At 40.7% G+C, this 24,168-nt stretch overlaps 1 protein-coding gene across 1 annotated transcript in view; it reads right to left on the reverse strand.

Moving 5' to 3' along the window:
- The window catches only part of ARHGEF4 (Rho guanine nucleotide exchange factor 4), a 199,582-nt gene that overhangs the window by 141,250 nt on the left and 34,164 nt on the right, over positions 1-24,168 (reverse strand). The window contains 1 exon segment of the mRNA XM_035334173.1: positions 23,165-23,168. Within this exon segment, the coding sequence (XP_035190064.1) occupies positions 23,165-23,168 (4 nt within the window).

The raw sequence follows: 24,168 nt of genomic DNA on the forward strand, positions 1-24,168 counted from the left end.
TGAGAAGCCCACACTAGATTCCAGAGAGCAAAACCAAAGCTCTGTACCCCACTGCCCAAGCAGGTAGCATCTTCCTCTATGCACAGAAAGGCTCACACTGGAAGTCTGGCTTGATCAGTCCAGTGGCACAAGGGAACAGACATCCCAAATGGCAAAAAAACTTTGCTTGGCTGGCCAAGGAGACCAGACAGAGGAAGTCTGTAACCTCATGTATCTGATGACAAATCTACAAACCTTACAGGACAGGACTGTAATACCTCCCTGCACAAGAGAAGTCAAAAAGATCTCTAGAGGAGCTCTTCACAGGGAATACACGTACCCCATACAGTCTTATGTCAGATTAGGAGGCCCTGAACAGGCTGCTCTCAAATGGAAGATCCCAATGCACATTATTGCATCCTGGAGAGTAGACAGGTGCCAAAGGAAAGCTGCAGCCAGACCTCCTCCACCAGAGGGGTTGAGTATCTGTTTTTCCCCAAACACACAGCTGTATTAACAAGAGTTAAAAACTCTCCCTCTGAACCTTGGCTCATTCCAGAAGTGAAAAGGTTGGATTTTCTGACATATTAGAAGGCACAGAACAGGTCTTGGCAGGAGGGAAACAGCTTTGGAGTGACTGCACAAGTCGCAAGTGGTTTGGCAGAATCTCACTTGCTCAAACATTCAACTTCAGGTGAAATGCGTTGCGCCTGAAGTTCAAAATCAACACAGGGCAATAATCCTCTAAAGCACAGTACAAATAAAAATACAGCATGTAAAAACACTCAAGATTATACAACAGTACTCCAGAACACACTTCCTTAATTTCTCTGATGGATTCAGCTGTTTTGTGGGTCTCCCAGTATAAGCAATCCTGAGCAGTCAACATAGTCCTTAGTCCCTGGACTTCTATTAGTAAAAGGAATTTTCCCTATTATTAGAGAAAAATCCAAAACAAAAATGTGTTCATAGCCAAATGAAACCTTGCTCTTTCTTGCACTAGGTCCGTTGTACCAGGGGTACGGCTGTGGGTGGCAGGAATAAGTCATAAAGTAACAGAAACACTTCCTCAGGGATCCTTACGGAGTTAGGAGATCCAAGACAAACCACACACTCACAACCCAAAGAACTTCTCCGAAGCCAAAGCCAGCTCAGCACTAGTTTTGTCATTCCATTTTAATCTATTTATTTGTCAGTCTTCCTTTTTCTTGCACAGGTAATCAAAAGTTCAAACAAACCTCTCAATACTTTTCTCAGAAACAGGCTCACAAGCCTGTCTCAAACTGCCACCATCTCTCACCAGGGAGGTAGTGCAACAGTACCTCCCCGCTGGAGTCAAGCCAGAGCAGCTAAAGCCGGGGCCTCCTGTCTCTCGCTGCTCTCCTAGGTGACCTCCAAACTATTCTCTTTTTGTCCTTTTTACTGCTTCTCTAAACTCTGAGATCAGTCCCAAAATTTTAGCCTGTTGCTCTGTGGCAAATCAAGTTCTTGGTCATCATCATGGTGATGATTATTAATTTGATTAACCATGACTAGGCAGCTGCCACGCAGGACCTTGTTCCGTCAGGATTTCAGGCGGGGTTTGTGCCTACTGCAGGGACGGGCAGAAGTGGCATGTTCATGAAGTTTGTCACCTGGTGGCTTTGCTATACAGAAGTGCACGGAGAGCTAGAAGTACAGCTATACCATCATGTTATTATTGCACATCTCTCTGTTTTTACCTTATTTACCAAGTAAAAAGGCAGCGTTTGCCTGTCTTCTCAACTGTGTATTTTGAACATAAACACCCCATAAGATTATATATGGAGTCCAGTCTGTCCTTTCTTGAAAGGTCAGACACTTCTATAACACTATAAATATTCAGTTTTCCTACATACTTCTGCAGTACTTTTTAACTGGGAATCTGCTCCTTTTGCAAGCACAGACCACGATACTTCAGTTGCTGCAGTCTGCAGATGACTCCCATACACCCTGGTAACCTTACTTAATCAAAGGGAGGCTCTTTGCAGCAACATCAATGATCATTCCCCATCCAATATTTACTATGTACATGTACATGTACACCACATCCTCTAAGGACCTATCTCTAACTTATTTGGATTAGGAGCCATCAATTTAATACACTGTTCTTGGAAGAAGTAACTGGGGCTCAGAAAGTCAAAGGAGGAACATATTTTTTCAAGCTAACAAAAGCCACTGACAGCATATTGGAGCTTCTCACTTTGGGCAATTACCTAGACATAAACAATACAACTGTTGCATTTCAAGAAGAATCCACTTAACAGCCCTTCTATGTTTTAAGTCTTTTAAGTCTAAGCTTAAGTTTTAAGTCGGAAGGACTTCACATAGATGAAAGTGCTTTACTGGCATCTCCTGTGGGGACATGGCTAATAACAAGCAGCATGCAAAGATGTCTGATATAAATCTGTATTTGGCTATGAAGAGAGAAGAACTGAAGAGAGATGACTATGATCTGCTCCTGAAACATCCAGATTATGAAACATCTGCAGTCTCTTCATGTTCTTGAGAGACAACAAGTAGATTCAGTCACCTCTACTGCTCAAAATGTAGCCAGCTATTTCACATTTATACTATTTAGAATCATGTTAGTAACGATCAACAGCCACAACTGGTGCAGTAATTTGTATCTGTGTCTGAAAATGCTGTCTGAAGTAGCCAGGCCCGTGCTATGAGTCAGCAAGAGCAGGGCCAGCAGGCTCACTCGAAGGTGGCAGACGCACTGGCAGGAGTATACACAGAGGTAGAGCAGCTCTGCAGTGGGACAGATGAGCTACCCTGTAGGCAATTAGGGGAACTTTCTGGATCAGTTGCCCTCATCTTTACAGGAGATTTCAACTTCCCAGACACAGGCTGGGAATATCATACTGCTGTGAGAAGCAAGGCTGGGAAATTCCTAAAGTGTATTGAAGATACTTTCCTGTCATGAGTACTTTGTGAGGCAAAGAGGAAAGGTGCCTGCTGTTTGAGAAAGGGAAGGCCTTGGGGGAGAGCTGACAGTAGGAGGCTGTCTTGGCCACAGCAATCATGAAATAGTTGAGTTCACAATTTTTGGTGTAAGGAGAAAAATGGTCAACAGAGTTGCCACCCTGGACTTTAAGCTCCTCAGAGAGTTAGTTAGCAGTATGCTCTGGGAATCTGCTCTAGAGGGTTTAGGGGGTCAGTGACAGCTGGTTTCTTTTCAAGAAACACCTTGTAAAAGCCCAGGAGCAGTCAATTCTACTGTGCCACAAGTCAAGCAAGAGGGGCAGAAGACCGGAACTGGGGCAGAAAAAGAAAATGTATTATCTCTGGAAGCAAGGTATGGCTTCAGAGGGAGAGCACAGAACTGCCGGTCGCATCTGCAGGGAGGAAACAAGAAAAAGCCACAGCTCAGCTTGAGTTGATGCAGGCCAGTGTGGTGTCAGACAACACTTTTTCACGTATGTCAACAAAAAAACGCTTTTTCATGTATGTCAACAGCAAGAGGAGGTTAGAGAAAAATACTGGATAAGGAAAAAGTGGAAGCGCTTAATGCCTTTTTTGTTTCAGTCTTTAATAGCACTGACTGATCTTGGGCTGCCCAGTCCTCAGACTTGGAGGACCACGCCTGGGGGAGCAGTGACATTCCACCTGTGCTCACTGAAATTGTAAGGGACCAGTTGTATCAGCTGAATATTCCATGGGGCCAAGTGCATGGGGCTTGACAGGATTCAGCCCAGAGTATGGAGGGAGTTAGTGGATGTCATAGCTGGACACCTCTCAGCAATTTACCAGAGGTCTTGGGAGCCTGGGGAGGTCCCTGCTGACTGGAAGCCAGCCATCTACTGAAAGAGCATGAGAAAAGAGCCAGGAAACTACAGAGCTATCAGTTTAACCTCAGTCCCTGGAAAAGTTATGCAGAGGGTTGTCCTGGGGAATACTGAAAGACAGTTAAAGAACAAAGCAATTATCAGGCACAGTCAACATGGGTTCCTCAAGGGGAAGTCCTGCCTTAGTAATCTGATCTTCTACAATATGGTCACCTGCTTGGTGGATGAAGAAATTGCAGTGGATGTAATCTGTCTGCTTTTTAGTAAGGCTTTTGATACTGTCCCTCACAGCATCCTTCTGGACAAATTGTCCAACTGTAGGATAAACAGGTTCGTGCTAGTTTGGGTGATGAACTGATGAACTCCCCGAGCTCCCCAGCTGGAGGAGAGAAGGCTGAGGGGTGGCCTCGCTGCTCCCTGCAGCTCCCCGAGGAGGGGAGACAGAGACCGGTGCCAGGCTCTGCTCCCCAGCTGCCAATGGCCCAGAGCTGCACTAGGGAGGCTCAGGCTGGACACTGGGGGAAATCCCTTCACTGCAAGGGCGGCCAGACACTGGGACAGGCTTCCCAGAGAGGTGGTTGGTGCCCCGGGCCTGTGTTCAAGAGGTGCTGGGACAGTGCCCTCAGTAACATGCTGTAATTTTTGGTTAGCCCTGAAGTGGTCAGGCAGTTGGACCTTGTGATCTTTGCAGGGCCCCTCCAACGAACTATTCTTTTCTATTCCAGCTTGCTATTTGTAAGGGCATTCCCAACATCTTTCCTCCCTTTGGAGTTACGAAGGAGACAGAGCGGCTCAAGGAGTGTGAACTCATCCAGTTCATGTTTGCAAGCATAAAATGAAAATCCCAAAGGGGCATCACAGTTTACTTTGTCTGTCAGGGTGACTTCTGCCTCAGGGGAAGACAGACACCAATAAACTGGACAACAAAGTTGTACAACATACACAACTCAGCACAAGGAAACACACAGTTCTAATTTTAAGCAGCTAAATGCCATTTTCAGATCCCTCCCATAGACGATTGTAGTTTAAAGTTTTCCTTTCCAGGGTTTGGGGCCTTGTTCTCAAAGAATGTGGTAAAGTAACTCCCTTGGCATCAGCTTTAATTCACGATGTCCATGTTGTACAATGTGCCAGTTGTACAACAAGCCTCAAACATTTATGAATAATTTTAAAATAATGTTATATCTCTGTATCAAAGACTAAGAGTGACTAACAGCAAGATCTCAAAAGGTTCACTTATTTGCAAAGCTGAATTCTTGCTTTAGTGGGGCTTTATACTACCCTCCTCACAAGAATACAGCCTTGTGTTCTGTTCCCCTTACTTTTGGGGCTTGATACAAAAGTAAAAGTCTTATTTTTTCTCTCTTGAAAGCCTCATTTATGAGAATGACTGGAATAGGATGAATACTGTTCTCAGAGAGCAAAGGTTATTCTACTTCCACAATTAAAGGTTTCTTTCAGGAAAAACAAAAACAAAAAAACACTGAGACAGAAATTTTGTTGTCTATGTAAGATTTTCCACATATTACTTACAAAAACATGCAAAAAAACTTGTCATTTTGAATATGATAAATACATGTTTAAGAATAGATAACAAGATCACTCAAATTTAGCAATGCTGTGCACACATGGATAATAAGAAGAGGATTTACTCTAAAGACCCCTTTGCGCAATAGCCCCTGCTTCACATCTGCTCCCATGCCTTGGTGGATCCCTTTGCCCGTGAACACCACAGCCTACTGCCTCTCATTCCTCCCTGTCCCTAGGGAGGAGGGTGTTACCTGAGGATCCAGATTACCTGAGAACTTGTCTTCAAGCACAAGTTATTCTGAAGGGTGAGGTGGTATCTGAAGTGTCAGATATATGCAACAGTAATTCACACTAATACTGAGTGTTCAGCATTTCTTTAGTTTTTCTGTTGCATCACAGTTAATGTCACAGTTTTTGATGTCTAACTAATTTCTAGACTGTTCATAAATTCAAGCGGAGGATGGACTGAGCATAGAAATGTAGCCGATTAACCCCCAAATTTGCTGAAAACAGTCTCTTTTGAAAATCATATGTAAATTGTCCAAACATGTCAGCAGGAGAAACTGTTCCTTCTTAACATATTTTGGCCAGCTTTCAGACCAGCATATTCATCTCTCCAGAAAGTGCCTTGTGCTTACAAATGCTTTATTTATTTCAACATAGCTTTAGCCCTTCAAGCTCAAATCTGTCTTTATCTTTGTCTGAGAGGCTGATCTGATTGAAAAAAACTACCGCTGTGAAAAGAGGCCACATACATTCCTTTTCTACAGGCCAAAACTGAGTAAAAGTGAGGAAATTATTTCTGATTGTAGTAAAGGCAGAATAAATAGTCTTACCCATCTACAAAAGGAGAAAAAAAAATCTTTTTCAAACAATTTGATGCCAAACTTCTTACCCTGTAAAATTTTCAGTACAAAACAGAGGGGATGATCTCTTCAGCCCAGTAGTGGAATTAGCCTTTCCAACAAAAATACTTCCTGCACGTGTTTCTTACTTGTGAAGGCAGCTGCCTTTACATTAACCTCTGCATTTGCACAGATATTCCAGCTCAGATGGTTCTTTCCAAGAAGCAGCAGTGTCATTTCCTTTGAAACACTGAAATCCCAGCATTAACAATGTGGGGAAAGTTTGTTCTTCAAATAGCATAGATGTGTCAAAATGGAAACAGAAATTATGAGAGGAATAAGACGATGACAATCACATGCCTTGTGAAGCAAAAGCAGATTTTGTGTATTTTCATACGACATCCTTACAAACTATCAGCCCAGTTCCAGTGCCAGAAATGCAGAACAAATACGATTCCTTGACATAGACCCATATGCCACTAATTGCAGCAGTGTTCCACAAGTGTGGTTTCAGATATGAGGAATTAATTCGTCTCCAGGATAATTGTGTTCTACTTTGACATCTCATTCTTTTTGGCAATGCATGTAAATGTAACATTTTAGAATACCATTTAGAGATTTTAGAGGTATTGATCAGGCAACAAGAAACAACAAGGAACGAGCCAGGCTTTGGACCACAGCTCATCCAAGCTGCAGTTTGTTAGTCAAAGTTGTTGCCCTGTCCTGACATAGGCTGGGGTACGCATTAGCCCAGCTCTCTCACCAGCACTGCAGACACCCTCCCTGCTGGCTCAAAGACTCCATGATGATGTCCCCCGGAAAAGAACCAGGCCCTTCTCTGCAGCTGGCCGGAGAAATAGAGCCCCAGGCTGGAACAGGCCCTGGAGGGGAGCTTCTCCACTCCTAGCCCTGTAGGGCACAGTCCAGCTGTGCACATCTGTAGAAACACAACTCAGGCTACTCCTCTGTTGCTCTCTGGTTGACTCTAAATACTGATGTGGGGATGAAGTGACTGCATTAGAAATGTTGAAAAACAGATGCTCAGAATTTGGCGAGAGTCAGACCTTTGTGCTACACTTAGCAACATGCCTTTCCACAGACTTGTGACAGTCTAATTCATTACTGCCTTTCAGCTTCCACATTATTGCCTATTACTGCCATTCTGCCCAATGCACACTGCCGTGATGCTGGATGTCACATCAGAGCATGTTCAGTTAGAAAGTGCATGCCTCCTTCTAACTGTGGGTGGTCTTGGCTTACGTCTCAACTTTCAAGAGCGTGGTCCTCATTCCCAGGGCACCAAAAGCACTTGGCACAGTTCATGTAAATGGGGTGTGGCACTGAATGGCTACTGAGATACCTTATGGAAAATTGTTTTGTCAGTCAAGCCTTGCTTATTGCATTGCAAGCCTAGTGAAAGAAGCTGCTGTACTACAGGAAGGATAAAAGAAACATATTCAGGAGATACTTGCTGAGATCATATTAGACTACCTTTTTATCAAAAGGTTTATGACAGACAAAGCAGAGTTCACTCCACTGACAGCACATCAGAAAGCTTATGGTACCTGGCTGCTTGCTGAAAGACCCAAAAAGCCTATAAAATGTAGGCATTAGAAACGATTTCACTTGCAAAAAATGCTTTACACAGTAAGAAGGTACACAAGTCAAGGCAATACAAAGCATTTTGCTGAATTGTAATTCCAAAGTAGTCAATGGAGTGCTACCACTCTTACGCAGGTCTAAACCATTATTACTGGGAGAATTTTCTCATAGCTTAACACAGGACTGAAGTACCCTCAAAAATTGCCAGGCACAACTTCACTGATTCAAAAGAGAAAGGCACAGATAGAAAGGGAGGTAAAAAACAAAACTTGCGATAGACTGCCATTCTTATTTTTTCTTTTTTTCTTTCTTTTTTTTTTTTTCTTCTTTTTTTTTTTTGATACAGAAAGACAAGAAATGCATGGATACAAAATTTGTATTCTCAGGCTGTAAAAAGTCATCACCTTTGATTTAATCTAAAAATTCTTTCATCTAAATCCCTTTGTTTTAGCAAACAAAATGAGTTTTAAGTTGGTCAGATATTCAAGTAAAATCATGCACCCAAGTATGATTGAAATATACAGATGTTTCTCAAGTACAGCTGAAATTAAAAGTACATAAGAATAAAAGAGTTTTTATATTTGTGTCTTCCTTTTTCCCATGCATAGACAATAACAGCATTGTTAGCAACCATGAAGTTGCAAAAAGATTAATTACGAAATCAAGTATTTATTTCTTAGTACAGAAAATAATTTGTCAGGGCAACATCCAGCTTGTTTAAGAAGTTCTAGTGAACTGTTTTCAATGCATTTCACCTGCACACCTTTCTTTTAATACAACCTAGATGACTGTAGACCCAGGTTGTTCTTTGGCTAATTTTAAAAAGATAGCAAAAGTTAAGGAGCGTGGTTTACTTCTGTGTGTGTCAAACCTAAAGGGGCTGAGAAACTTACCTACTCACAAACAAGCAAGTGGACAAACGTAAGAACTAGGAAAGTATAAGCTATCAAAAAGATTTCACTCCTAATGGTCTTCCGAGTCTGGCTATAAATCAGAACAGATTGCCGTTGACAATCTGTGCCACCTCTTTGACAAGACCCAGTCTCCAAAAGCAGACAGAGATGGAGAGATTATCTACATCACAAAACAAGACTTGAGTCTTACACTCCATTAGAAAAGCTAATCTTTATTAATTAGTTGCCATAGAAACTCTCAGCTTTGGGAAAGCTATGATGGTACATCAAGATCAAAAACATATTACTTTTAGCAAATGCCTGCATCATGATTTGGATAAACAAACAGGCAAAAGTTGGCCTATTTTGAGGAGTCTCACAGAAAGACAAACACTACAAGGGTTCAAAATGGAAAAATAAATTAATTAATTAGAATAAAAGACATTGCAAATCACAATTATTACAGTTCCTTCAGGCTTTCTGGCAAAGACCTGTGACATTAGCTACTGGTGCCTGAACAATGAACAACTGAAAATATCAAACCAGCAAGTAAGAAACAGCAGTCCAGAAAAGAAGGTGTGAAGGCCCATGCTCTTACCTCCTGCTGGATGATGCATTTAACAGAGAGAGGCCAGGTGTGGTGGTAGAAGGCCAGGGATCTTAGCAAGAGTTCCAAATTATCTCTTCACAGAAAAGAGGACTTCTGGGAGTACGTTATTCAAGCTGACTTTGGCTTCCTTTCCTCTTTTAAGAACTGTCTGTGTAGATCATACTTTTCCAGGATTTTAAACCTCATACCCCATAGGAAAAATAAATAAATAAAAAATAAAAATAAAGATACACAAGACTGATTTCCCCCAGCACTGAGACACAGCTGCTTCATTGGCAGAATGGAGCCGAACAAAACAGAGCGACAGCACAGAGCCGGCAGCATCCAGCTGAACCTGCCGAGCCGGCAAAATGCAATGGGCAGAGCTGAGCTCTTGACAGTAAGATGAAAAAAGCTGAGGAAGCAGGTTTTTCATTATTGTTGTTTTTTGTTTGTTTAAATACAGGGATGTTTGTCTATTTTCTGTTGTGTTTGGGGGCAAATGAAGAAGAGAACAGGGAGAGGCACAAGACTTTTTAGGCTTCTGGTTGATTCTTTTTACATGGTGATATCAGCTATATTACTTTGGAGTAAATTCAGTAACTGAAAATAACTGTGGAGTACACTACAACCATAACTTCACACCCCTGCAGTAACAGTCATCCGTTCTCTTACTGCAACACCACACTTCTGGCTTTTCCACTCAAAGATATAAATTGGAATGTCCTTTGAACTTTCTTTTGCTGAAATGCTGAAATACAGCAATGTGGGATGTATATAATGCATAGGATGTATATACATATCTTATTATATGTAAATTGATATAACAGTGTAAAAAGGCTGTCTTTTAGATTAATTTTTAGAAGTAATTCTATAGAAGTAATTCTACTTCCATTTTTGTTCAGGAAGCACGTGATATTACCTCTGGGATTACTAAATGTTTTATTTTGGATCAGAAAACTTTCATTTCATAAATAAATGAAGGCTAATCAAATAGCTTGATTCTTTTGAAGACAGCCAAAATTAGAATAAGGTAGCATTCACATCTCCTCAAATAAATCAGCTAGCGTTTCTCAAAAAAAATAAATAAATAAAATAAAAAAAAAATAAAACACCCCCACAGCTGATTTGAGAGATGATCATTTCAAAATTCAGACCAACATTTGTTGCAACAGTTGTAGATGTGCCAAAACAGGAGTTAGCAAACAGGTGAGAGAGAGCAGAGAGCACAGGCATGGCAGCAGTGGCTCCATGCAAACTCAAGTTTTGCTTGTTTACCCAGACATTGGAGCAGATTTTGCTCTGCCATCAGTCCCTATCTTGTCCCATGTTACTTCACCATCAGCAAACAAGCTAGCCAAGGTGTTATGGCATGATCTGCAATTCCTGAATACCCATTCCCTCTGAAGAAATAGTTGTCATCATTGTCACTGATAGTAAATATTTAAACCTTTCTGTTTCAAAACAGCCTCCTGAAGCTGGGATCAGTCCTTACCCTGGGATGTTAAGCTTCAGTCTGCATGAATCTATACAGAAAGAGAGCTTTAAAATTACCTTCATGCATGCTTACTACAATCACCTTCCAGCATGCATTACAGAAACTGTGTGATAAAAAACTATTATAATTAATGGCAGTATGGTATCTGATACCAGCTCAAGCACTGTACCAACCACAGGTACTCTAGAATAACTTTCATACTGTTATGAAAGTTATCGTCTTATCCATCTGGTCATGATTACTTCTGCCTGCTGGTGCTTTCAAGTACATTCCGGTTCTTTTCACCACTTGAAATCCACCTGCACGCTAACCATCAGTATTAGACCTAACTGGCCAGAGCAATCAATCTAGCATATGTGGTCTGAGCTAAATCTACTGAAGGCACAGTGTCAGTTGAAAACAGAGAGATCACGTTTATTAGACAATGTTAAGGTTCACTTTCAAAAGATATGATCTCCTTTACAGTCAGTTCTAACTATCCTAGTCATGGTTATCTTCCCATCATTTTTACCCTCCCTATCACAGAGATCCCTACGACTTCCATCTCATGCATCTCAATTCCCATGAAAAATGAACGAAGTATATCCCACTTTCTGTTTAATGACATATATTCTCATTTATATTCCAGTCACTAAGCACTGGAATATGTATAAACTAGAGTTTGAGATAGACAATAATTCACTCCTTATGTAAACTGTGTAAGTTTATCTCCATTAATAAGGACACACTATAAACTGAAAGATATTTTTTTCCTTCCCAGAACTGCAGAAATAACAATTCTTAGGCCAACCTCACTTTGCTCACCTTTGAAAGCTCAGGTGATAGTGCATGAAATTGTTGTTTGTTGCTTTACATAAACTTTGGTTCCTTCATATAGCTGGTTATTTGCTTCTTAATTATACTCAACGTCTTTTTAAAACAGAATACACAGGATTTGATGTTTATCTGCTGTAAACAGATTTGCTGAAGTTGTGTTAAGACTGAAAAGGTCAAATTGTAAGCTTGATCAGAGTTGTCTATTCAAAATGTTGAGCTTCAGCTAGTAGCGAGAGCCAGGCTCTGCAAACAAGGCTTATCCAAGGCCCTCCATGACCACATCACTCTTTTTATTATAAAAAGACAGTTTTTTAGTAATAGAGAAGCAAAGATGCTTATGAGACCCCACTGAAGAGGAAAAGCAACCATCTTGTTTATTTCAGAAAGGTCATATATACGAAGTAGCATTTCACTCAGACAAAAATGTTATTGTCAATTTGTCACTGTTGGCACATGGGCACTGAGTATGAGGCAAACCTACCATGGGAAATTTCCAAGAACATCAGATTGTTTGTTAGCCCCCACCAATTTAGCATCATTTTAGAAAATTGGCTTAGTGGAAGGTAGTTAAAATGAAGAACTATTCAGAAAGAGCCAACCATTGCTGGAGCAAGCACTGCATGAAATTCCACGTGTAATCTTAGCATAACTCATCCTTTGAAAACTACATCAGTATTTCATCTTTATTTTTACCTCTGTGATATGAAAGGTGATGTTTCAGCTGAGAAGTGTTTCAGCTAATGTATAAAATACCTCCAGTGGCTCCAGACCAAGCTGGTTGAAGTGCCTGGAACAAGGCTGTCCTATACCAGCAGTGCTTGTGTGTTGCAAGGTGTTCATTATTTTAATCTTCGTCTTGCATATTGCATTAAACCACAAAAATGTTGTCATTGACAATTAATCTCATGCAAACTCTTGTCTTGTCTCCTGGGATTTTTATTCAGGCAACAATTCTCGTGGGGTCAAAAGTTAAACCTAAGGCTATGTATAGGTCTTGGTAATTTTTAACTTTGTGGTGTGGTTTAATCACACAGATTTTCATTCTTCATTTATATGTTGTGTACAGGGTGAAACCCTTTTCTTAAGGAACATTGTTTAAGTACTACTAGATTGCAATCACGTTAATTGAAATTCTGCTTATCTAAGTAAATGCTCATCTGTCTGACCTCAATAACGTTATGGAAAGTTTCTCAGCAGCAAGCCCTATTCTTGGTTTGTGGCATTCCATCTGTGAAGAGAAAAAGAAACTGTGACTCCCAAGCAGCTTGACTTCTTTGCAGCACAGCCTGCCATATCACCAGAATTGTCCCTTTGCTGGCTATTGACAAGGTACCAATGACTACTCTGCAGGAAATCTGGATCTGAACGTAACATGAGCTTTGATTACATGATAACACAAAAGCTGACAAAGATCTTCAGGAGGTTTCCCACACTTTTGCCTGTAAATACACCATTCTTCAGCCCTGGATGTTACCTTTCACATGTACTCCTCTAAACTGCAAAGTTTTCTTTTCTAATAAATAAATTCCTACTTTATTGGAACATATATAGCCTACAATTTGTCACATATCAAGACTAAATTTATAAATAATCCCAGAGGTGAAGAAGTCCAAGTGATTCCACAAACATAATCTCTATTATCTTCTCTCAAGCAAAGGCTGAGCAAATGGATGTATTTGTTAAATACCATCAGTGAATGCATTTTAATTGTACTGGCTGTTATAGCCATTCTTCAGTGGACATCCTCTACAATGTAGGCCATGGATCAGACTGTCTTGCAATAAAATCGACAGGCATTACTATTTATTGAAATAAGTATTAATCACAAATGTCAATGGTTTGAATGCAGGATTTGCTTCCACCCTCCTGGACTAATAATAGCACACTCATAGTGAAGATGGTGCCTGTGTGTGCGTGTCTATCACCCCTGTTAATTTACATACATAAAGGCAGGTTAATCAGGAATTTCCTGGCTGCCATTAATTCCAGTTTCCATTACTGTCAAAGACTCATTAATTTTTCAGAGACACTTTTGCATGCTAAACAGTTCTATCTTTTCCTTTATTTCTCCTTAAGTCCCTCTGAGGCAAAATACACTCTCATTTTCACTTAGAAATAGTGAGACTTCAGTTGATACTTCACTTTGTTAATAACTTGTTTCTTCACTGACACAATAGCTAAGAATGATCCAAACCTCATTTCATTTTTCAGTTAATAGTATTTTCAGGCTAATCTGTTCTGTGAACGCGCTTAGTTTAATCCCTCCAATTTATTTGCTTCTGATACAGAAATGTATAGGTTCTGTACTCTCATCTGGTATCACATTCTTCCACATACTGCAGCAATTTTTCCCCGTGCAGACCGCCCCTTTTCATGCACTATGCAGTACTCTTGGTTTAAGAAGGTACATTGGTATTACACAATGTTACAAAACTGTCTGAGGTAAGAAATTCTCAATCCTGATTTTTTGCCATATACTCTATGGCTTAATTCACTATCAGGAAACAACTTACTGCTTTTTAGATGGAAGCCATTGCAGAAGTAAAATACATGAATTCTCACCCTTCCTTAGTATCCAAACTGTTATTAGAAAATTTAACTCCGGCCATCGAACTCATTGTGTCAGTGAAAAATGCACTTTAACAAAAACATTTTACTTTCTATGGACAAAATTAAGAGGCTGTAGTTATCTCAAGATGAAAAACATCCACCTACAACTACTTCAGTTCCTCTGAAAGTAAGACCTTCACAGAGGCATTTAGCCATGTTTTTAAATAGATCTAAAAACAGAAGACTTTTTTAATATTTTGAAAGAGTAAACATTCACAGCACTGACTATGATATTCATTCTACATGTATATATAACCCAGGGGTTCTTGCAATCATATGTGCAATCATACAAATTTGTTGTTTTGCTTATTAAATGAGACATTAGCAGCCCTCTAAGATTTTAATTAACAGGTGTGTATTCTGGTCTTACCTGTAGAGTAGTTAGTCAGGTAGTATGAGTTGCTATAGATGTTACTACAGGATCTAAGCTGACATTGTCAGATTGTCATTTCAGCTCCAGCTCTACATTGGCTTGGTTTAATTTATACTAGAAGTTCATTAGCTAAACACTGACAGTCTTTTTCAGTCAGTTTTGCAGTAAAGCAGTTCCCACCCAACACTGAGATGGTGTGTTTGTCTCTTCTTTATAGCTTTTGGTGCTATTCAGAAAGCTGGAGCATTGGCATACAGAAAATCCAACTGTACAGGATCATCTTGATATCTAGAAGTTTGAAACCCGAGATTCCACACGCTCACTGGATGTGAAAGGTCCATACACCATTAAGATATCTACACCATTGTGCCTAATGATCGAGCATGCTCAAAGATCACAGAAGTATACCACACACCACACTGTCTAGGTAAGATGATGAACAACTGATAAACACATTTTTAAAACAGCCATATGTAACAGTCATGCCTTAGTTTTAGGCAAAGGTTGTGGTGACATCCACAGCCATTTTTCAATTAAATATGGTACATCCAAGACAAGACATGTAACAGAAATGTTACAGCTTATAACAGAACCAACACTTCTGCAGATGACAAGGCACATTTTCATCAAGACAAGATTCTGACTTCTGCAAGGGTACACAGCAGGGTCTCTGCCTCTATGAAAGTAGTACAGGTCCACCTGAAAGCAGAACTCCTTGTTTAAAAATCTCTGCTATAGTTTCACTGGTAGAGAGTAAGAGGCTGACCTGAAGAGCAGAATAACCAGACATTATTTTACTGTCCATTTTACAGGTATTACAGGTACAAAGACTAGCCCAGGTAAGAGACTGATAGTGATAAACATGACAGTCATTTTATTAGTCATAAAAAAATAAAACACAAGGTGTGGGCAGACACTTAACCTTTCAGGATGAGTGAATCTCTAATGAAACAGATGCAAGACCTAAAACTTCTACAAATATCATATTTGATTTCTTAAACCAGAACAAAAATCCCTCAGAGAAACACATATATTGTGGGCCAACTCTTCAGTCTTACTCATGTAAATCTGAGTTTTGCATATTGTTCAAAGAAAGAATCAGCAAATCCAGGTTCAAATCCAAAGTCTAAGCTGGACAGGCTGCAAAAACTAACTGAGCAGAAGACGCACAGATTTCTGAGCAGAATTAAAAGAAAGTTGTGGCCATTGAGACAGAGAAATGCATGAAACATTTTGAAAACTGAATCTGACATGAACTTAGGATGTTCTACAGCTGTGCAAGACTGCTTTTTTTTTCATTGTATACTGTGTTCAGATATTCCAGTTTTAGCTAAACTTGTTGCTTTAAGAGCAAATCTGCTTCTGTAGTGGTGGAACACACTGAATTTATAGGGAATAGTTCAGAGATACGAGCAAGAGCTGCAATCTCAAACCATTTTCCAGAAAAATGTAAACATGATCTTCTGCCTAGGTATTGTTCCCCCAGAGCCTTTTTTTATCCTTTCTAATTAAGCTAGGAAAAGTTCTTATTGCAACAACTAGTCTACAAGGAATGCACATCAACAAGGCACTCCTTAAAATCCTACAATGTGGAAGTCCACAGCTCTATCACCAGTACCCAGAACAAGGGTCTCTACCAGCATTGTCTCTGTTCACCTGGTGGGACTGCCTAAGATACACTACATCAGAAAACAGGATCCTGCCGTAACCTTGCCATTTGCCTCTGATAGTGCTGAGCAGAAATGCCAGTGCAGTGCTCTGACAGCTATTATGAGAGCAGCAGCAAGGTTCCTAAAAGCTCTGCCTGCGCCTGGCTGCTCAGGCATACACTGGCCTTTTAAAGTGGAATTGTTTAGCTGGTATTAGTGGTCTGGAGCTTTGGTTCAGAGAGAACAATAGGCATACTATTTTAGAGGCTTTAAAGGTATTAGTGGCAAATCTGCATCCGTGCCTTGTTTACTGCTGTACCAGTGGTATTAGACAGGAATTGAAAATAACTGCAACAGGCTGCTTGTTTTGAAATGCTCCAAGCCAACAGTGAAAACAAGATTATTATTACGGCTATCATGAAATACAGCAGTACTAACCAGCATTTTCTGGTTCTGAAGTTAAAGAAAACAGTCAGATACCTTAGAACTTTGGTATTGCACCTCACAAAAACTGACCAATTATGGATCATCTGAGCCAGTTCTGATTTTCATTCAATAAGGAGTTACATTTTGATTTCTGTATGTTTCTGTGAAAACTTAATATTTTCACACCAAGTCAAGTCGACAGATATACAGAATATTTCAAAGAAAGGGTTATTTAAATTAATGAAAAAAAACAGTAGCTGAAAACAATGCAGTAATGCATCTGTAACAACCTCAATATCTTTTTCTATTTATCTTGGCAGAACCAAAAATAAACATATTAAGCCTTTAAATGGATTCTTATAGGAGATAAAAATCTTGATTGGCTAAGATATAGCAGCACGTCACTGCTGGTACATCTTCAGAAGATCAGATGTACAAGCAATTTTGTGTCTACTTTGACCAGGCAGTGAGAGGACCTGTGATGCTGGCACACCATTACACATGGTAAAATCCCAACTGCACGAACCTGTTGTGGGCCTAACATAAACACAAGCTCTGTACACTTCTAATATCGTACAGGTGCCTATATGTCTAAAACCAAGGATGCAACAGTTTAAATAGCATGGGACAGTGAAATTGGGGCAGAATGGGATAGTCACTAGTTCTGGTTACCCAGTGTCCTGTGCCTTCAAGATACAGTTCCAAGTATTTCACATCTAGAAAGGGCAAGAATGAAAAGTTAGGATGGAGAGTTGGGCTAATAGCTAATGGTGGTGTCTCTTCAGCGGCCAGCCTTATTCCAGATCCCTGGCTCTCCCAGCAACCAGTCCTGCTAGAAGGCAGCCTTACCAAGCTGCTGAAGACTCCTAGGGCTTTTAGAGCCACAGCCACTATGCAAGCCCTCTGGCCAGGAACAGATGGGGGCATTCTGAGGACTGCAGCTCCCTCCTGCAGTTGCAGGAGCAGGCTCATACTAGCTCCACTTCCTCCTGCTTCTCCCAGCAGCAGCAGCTGATGTGACTTCCAGAGGAGGGCAAGGAGCACCGCAGTGACCTTAGGGCTAGCAGCATTTATCCCAAAGCCAAGGGCAGGCTTATTAGCTGTTTGGCCTTTCAGTCAGGAGAGGGTGATACTTTTCAAGTGTCCAGCTGTGAATATGGGGATCTTAAGAAATAAAATCTGACTGAGAAATATGGTTAAGACCTCAAAATTGCTTTTCAAGCTATTTGGGTCATTTTAACATGAACACAAAATTTTAATATGAACACAATGAACACAAAATGAAACCAACTGATATAAATAGATATAAACTGACCTGTCAATATCTCAAACTGAAACCAACAGAGATGGCACAAAGCTGCTACAAATTAAAATGATAATTTTTAGAATGGGTCCAGTTATCAACAGAATACAGATGACAGCTACCACATTTACTTGGTCCCGTTTTTCTCAAGAACTAGTGTCTTAACACTACTGTAGATGTCCGGTGTTTTTGTAATAAATAAATAAATGCTCTTAAGTAGCGAGAAGTACACACACACCTTGAAGATATTTAGATACACCTAATCAGTATGCTTTGTTAAAATTTTTCAAAGTTGTAGACTTGTCATGTGATAAAACAGCAATAAAAGTATGATGAGTCAATAGCTGTACACCAGTAATGGAGAAAAATCTTCCTATTGTATTTTTCCCATCCCTCATTTTTACTTCCCAAAGAATGCAGTGCTTACAGTAACAAAGTAATTCAGAAAAAGCTAAGTTGATATTTTCAATGCAAATGTAGGTAATTTTCAAGACAAGCTCCACACAATCTCCCTATCAAAGGTTGCCAAAAATGAGGCCTACCTTTCACTTAGAAGTGTTACATTTTTTTTTGCGAACCAGCGGGCAGTTGCAGGTGCTAACTGTAGCTACATATTTTAGGTAGAAAATTACACTTTTTCTCACTGTTACATCAAACAGCTGTTGGTTTCCACAGAGCTACCCTGTGCTGAGATTTACTGCTGACCTTACATGAGTGGCTGCAATCCTGCAGCATACTTTACCAAGGAATAGTTTGGTGTGAAAATGTGTCAGTGAGAACATAATGGAAAGTGGAAATTCAGCTCATTACAATTACTCTGTTCCTTAATTGTGTTCCTTCTAAATCAGCATAATTCTCAATCAATCTTCAAATTCTAACATCTTAGATCACAGAATAATCCAATATTTGCTAATCCAATTAAACTTCCATTTCCCTTGACCCACACTTCCCCAAATCATCTAGGCATTTCACAGTGCGTGCTTCCAGTGAAACCTGCAACACGCGCTCCAGCCACCCCCGAGCCGTCACTCTGAACAGGATGAAAGCCACAGCCGGTACTCAGTGTGAAACAGCCACCTCAGCCCAACAGCAGCCAGCAGCACGTCCTCAGTCACAGCGCTGCTGAAGTTATTAGATTCACAGGAATGAAACTGTCCCCAGAGAGTTACATACCCATCACTGGGGCTTCGATTTTTTGATCTGGTTGTTTTAATAATATGAAAGATAAATTTATACTTCTGTGCAACATTTTGTAATTTATTTTGTACATAAAATGTTTTCAATGATAGTAGCATTCAATTGGTCAATCTAGCATGCTTAAAATACAACAAACACTTCAGGAAAATGTAATAAAAATGAATTATAATTTGTTTTTGCCTCATAAAATGCATTTGCTGCTGCTACAACTCCCTGTTTAAGGATGTGGCTTGCACCATAAATGTTATGGTCTTCATCATATAAGAATCTCCCAACATACAGCCAAAAGAAGCATTTCCTCTTTATTCTAGCAGAAAATAACCACTTTCTACAACAAACCAAATGTTAACACAGAAAAGCAAATTTCAAACTTGGTGAGTGCACTCACTTAGTGGGCATCCGTTCTCAAGACAACTACTTTCTACATTCCCATAGAACGACTTCATATCTAAGTCTCTCCTGCCAAAACAAAACTAAACCAAACAAACTCCCACACTTAGGAAAAGTTTGAAATTGCTTACCTTGAAGAAGCTCCGAAGAAAATACATTATGCTTAGCATTTTGGAAGGTTTAAAATGAGGAATTGTTCAATCTTTAGAACATCCAAGGCCTGGGTGAATTCCTCCACTCCTGCTGTGTCTTTAGTTACATGCTTTCTTGTTGCTATTTTGGACGGTCTTAGTACAAGAGAAGCATGTGAGCCATGCCAGGAGCTTATGCTAAGGAGTTGCATAACAATTAGGGCTTATCTGTGCTGTGCTGTACAGTACAGCAATGCAAACAGGTTTGTTCACAGTTTACTAGCCCCAGAACACTTCTACTAGGCATGCCCAGAATGATGCCATTGTATTTGCTAAAGAAACTAAAGCTATTTGTGAGTGCTTCTAAAAGAACTGGAACTACAAAGGACAGCACATGTTCCCTTACATCCCCCCCAGCTTTCGCTTTTGCCAACTTAAAGTTAAATCAGTGAGCATTATGCGTGCTGCAGCATTTAAAAGCAAAGGCTCCCACAGCATGAGCTTTCTAGCTACTCCTTTTAAAGGTGAGGGCAAATTGCAGAACAAGTCTTTTGAAATGCAGAAGAGTACAGACATTTTTCAGTTTCTTCTTCTCTCTCACTTAACATTAACGTCTCTTAAAGACTATCTGTGTTTCAGTAACATTCAACAACAGAGGTGCAAATTATGCCATGTAGTAAAAAATCTTTCAACATTAAGTTGCCAGAACTGAGAGTTACAGGTAGTCTACTCAGAGTGGACTTAGAGTGGAATTAAAGTCAGCAACTACACAGTGCAGACAAATTCTCAGAGCAGGGTCACTCTACACCTCAACAACTGTCAGGCACAGCCTGTTATTGCATGCTTTCATTTATTTTTAATTAATCCATGGCTTATATTTGAACTATCAAAATACCTGACACTAAAATCTTCACACCAAGAAGAGATGTTGGAGGGACCTGCTCCAGAGTAGTTCCTGATACTCTGTGCTGCTGGCTACGGGAGAGAAATTAGGCTAAGCAGACAGATGTGCTGTGCATCCAGCACATCAAGGAAGGAGGAGGGAGAAAATCCAACGCCACAGCTGACGTCCCAGAACACCCGCAGAGAGGAACACCCACTCTAACATGAAACATGCTCTCTGATCCACCCTGTGCAATGGAGGATCTCTGTGTCACCGCCCACCAGCAACCACGTCCCCCACATGCCTTGGATTTGCAATACTGCAAACCCCTCTATAGCTTCCAGCAGCCATTCTTCTTGCTGCTCTATTTTAAATAGAAATATTTTTGTTTTGGTAGGACATGCAAATAAGACATTTATGCATAAATCAGATACTTTAGAGCAGGAAGCCATATTTTAACATATACACATTTTTTCTGCCATTGTGGGAACGGCATAAGTATACCAGTCATAAGGAAGGACACACCTAACTCGTTAGAAACCAGGCCAATAATTTCTAAATTGCAACATAAGGCTGGAAATACAATAAAGTCAGTGGTTTGATTTGCCAAACAGCAGTATTTCTTCAATGAAATCAGTCCTGCTATCTCACCGGATTTCATGGATTAAAGAAGGGCTTTCCCTTAAATCTCAATTGTAAAAGATATACACATCAATAATATATATATGTAGCAATTTTTTAAGTAAAATTTAGATAAGAAATTGGGAGGTAAACAATAGACCTAAATCCTAAAAAGTCTCAAAACCCAACAACAATTAAAAATCCATTTTTTAAAAATGGACATTTTAAAATGTCCTAAGAAGTGAGTGGGCCCAGCTGGAGTGTTTTCAATGCTTTTGTTAAGTCTGACGTTGAAATTGAAGATTACTTTCCATTATTAATTCTGCAGTTACCATCTTTCATTTACACTCCACTTATTGGAGATCTGTCAGGCACTCACCCTTCCTGCCCGCTGACCCAGGGAGCTTCGCTGCCCAGGCGCAGCTGAAGCTGAAGCTGACCTCAGGCTGGCAGCAGAAGGAGATGGCCACTAAGAGTAGCCCACCTCTGAGCCACCTTGGCATTTATTTTTCACAAATGAAAGGGAAAATTAAGCCATATTTGTGTGTGGTTTTAGTAAAAAAGCATCTTACATGCGTGAAGTATTTCTACTTCCTGGAGTGCCTCCTTTGCTGCAAACAGCACACCAAAACCAGGACATTACCTCTGGCCAGGGGGCTGCCACAGCTCTCGACTCCCCTTTTCAGGTTCTGAAATGCTCATCTCCCACCCTATTCATCCACACTTTACTCATCTGGAGTTGGAAATAAGGATATTTGACCTTTTCACCAGATTCCTGTAAATCAGATGAGATCTTTTCTTCAGAGACTGCTACATTTCTTGGACTAGTTTACTTCATTCTGCTTCACCAAATAGGATGTGCAGATTGTATGCATTCCCCTAATCCTACAACTCTTTAAAGACAACAATACAATTATGGGAAGATTCCTGTCCAGAACTTCACAAAAATTGCAAGAAACTTCGTAGAAGTCAGCCCTTTGCAAACCTGCCTCTCAGCCCATCGTTATAGGCTATGTCAGTCTCTTCACCTACCCGAACGATACAGGTTAAATTCAGCACCCTTGCCCAGGTGCCAGCAGGTGGCTGCAGGGGCTCTGTGAGGAGAGGCCAGGGCTGCCCCAAGCCAGCCACAGCAGGTTCTGGCTGTTTCCAGCCTGCTCCAGGCGGTTCCAGAAGGTTCCACTGCAAGGCGAGGCTCAGCCAACCAGAGGCTGGGGGCGCCTCAGATGTAGGAAAGGGTGAAGGTGAGGGCTGCTTGGTGGTGAAGGGGCATGTGCTGTGGTGCCAGGGCCAGAGGGGAGTGGGAGGAGGAGCAGGAGATGCTCCTTGCACCTGAGCAGGTTCCCCTACAGCCCCGGGGGAGCGTGTGTGGAGCAGGTTTACCCTTAGGGGACAACAGGCCGTGAGAAGGACCCATGCTGGAGCAGGGGAAGGTGTGAGGAGAGAGGAGCAGCAGGGGGGCTGTTATGGACTGACCACAGCCCCTATTTCCCATGCCCTGCACCTCTGGGAGTGAGGAAAGAAGTAGAGGTGAAAGAATGAAGGACTAACAGTGAACCTTGGGATAAAAGGGAAGGGGTGCACAGGGAAGGTCTCTCAGTTTGTGTTTCTCGCCATTCAACTCCATTTTAACTGGTGATAAGTCAACTTTCCTGAAGTTGAGTCTGTTTTGCCCATGGTGGTAATTGCCTTTATTTCAACCCAGGAGCTTTTTCATTATTTTATTTCTCCCCTGTCCTGCTGAGGAGGAGTGAGAGAGCAGCTGGGTGGGTGTCTGGTGCTGCAACAACAGGCAGACCTAGCATAACCAAGAGAACCTGCAGCCTGAATTAATCTGTGTTAGGATACGTGCAAATGACTAGAAGGTCTCCCTTCCCCCTTTATTCTAATGACAGTAACTTTGATTTGTAAAAGTATAAAAAACTTTGCCTAAAATTGTGCATTTTCTAAAGCATCAGCCTACTGCCAGTACACTGCTTTTTTTTTGTAGCTAACCTTTCATGGTTCCTCACTCCCCAACCTCTCTCCCTACCCCCCTGCTTAAAAGCAAACCATGGGTTCCCAGGAGTTCAGTATTACAGAGTCCACTTGCTATTATGGAGTCTGTTTTCAGAGTGAGGAGTTTGTCCCTTGACATAAGCTTTCCTTTCAGAATCACAGTGATTATTTTTTTAGTGTATGATCCTGATGTTTTATTTGGTCAATGGATATATTCTTGTCAGCACAGGCATATAGCTGTTAATCCCCAAGTGCCCATTGCCAGTCACTGTTGCTTAAAGTTAAGATAGTGTATCTTAGTGATACCCTACCTAAATCTGCATGCCTTTTCTGCTTTTTAAAGAACAGCAGCTGAAAACTGTCACAGAATCACAGAACAAAAAAATCCATTTTGCCATTTGCTACCACACGTAAAGATTTAAAAGATTACTGTTTAAACTGGCACTGAAACAAAACAAAACAAAAAGTCAAAAGGAAAGAAAGACAAGGACCCAAACATAGAGACACTGCCTCCAGCAGATCAGGCAGTATGGGATGCCTTAACCACAGACATCTGTCTAATGTTAGGTACCAAAACCCCATGGAGCATTGAGACTGGGATTCTCTAAAGACAGGCAAGTGACACTGAAACTCCACTACTGTACTGGTAGAACACTTTTCTTCACATTATTTCAAATATTTGACTACTTCATTTACCTTTCACTAGGGTTAGTTTAACATAGATGGATATTATGTAAATTCTATCATGTTGGCTTCCAAAACAACAGAATGTTAGAAAATATGCTGATAGTCATTCCAGCTTAATAGCTGTAAGGGTCAAGCACAGGAAGTCTTATGTGCATACTGCATAGCATAAAGTGAGGACGGGGACTGGACCTGTCTTCTTGCCTTTTCTGAAAGCATCATTTGCTCCAAGGAGCAACTTCTGTGTTTTGAGGAAGCAGACTGTAGCTCAGGGTGGTGATTAGTTACACAATAACAATTTTTGCTGTATGTTGCCTTCCCCTTAGAATACAAAGTTTAGAG

This window comes from Oxyura jamaicensis, chromosome 9 (genome assembly GCF_011077185.1).
Source record: "Oxyura jamaicensis isolate SHBP4307 breed ruddy duck chromosome 9, BPBGC_Ojam_1.0, whole genome shotgun sequence".
In the NCBI taxonomy this organism is placed as follows: Eukaryota; Metazoa; Chordata; class Aves; order Anseriformes; family Anatidae; genus Oxyura; species Oxyura jamaicensis.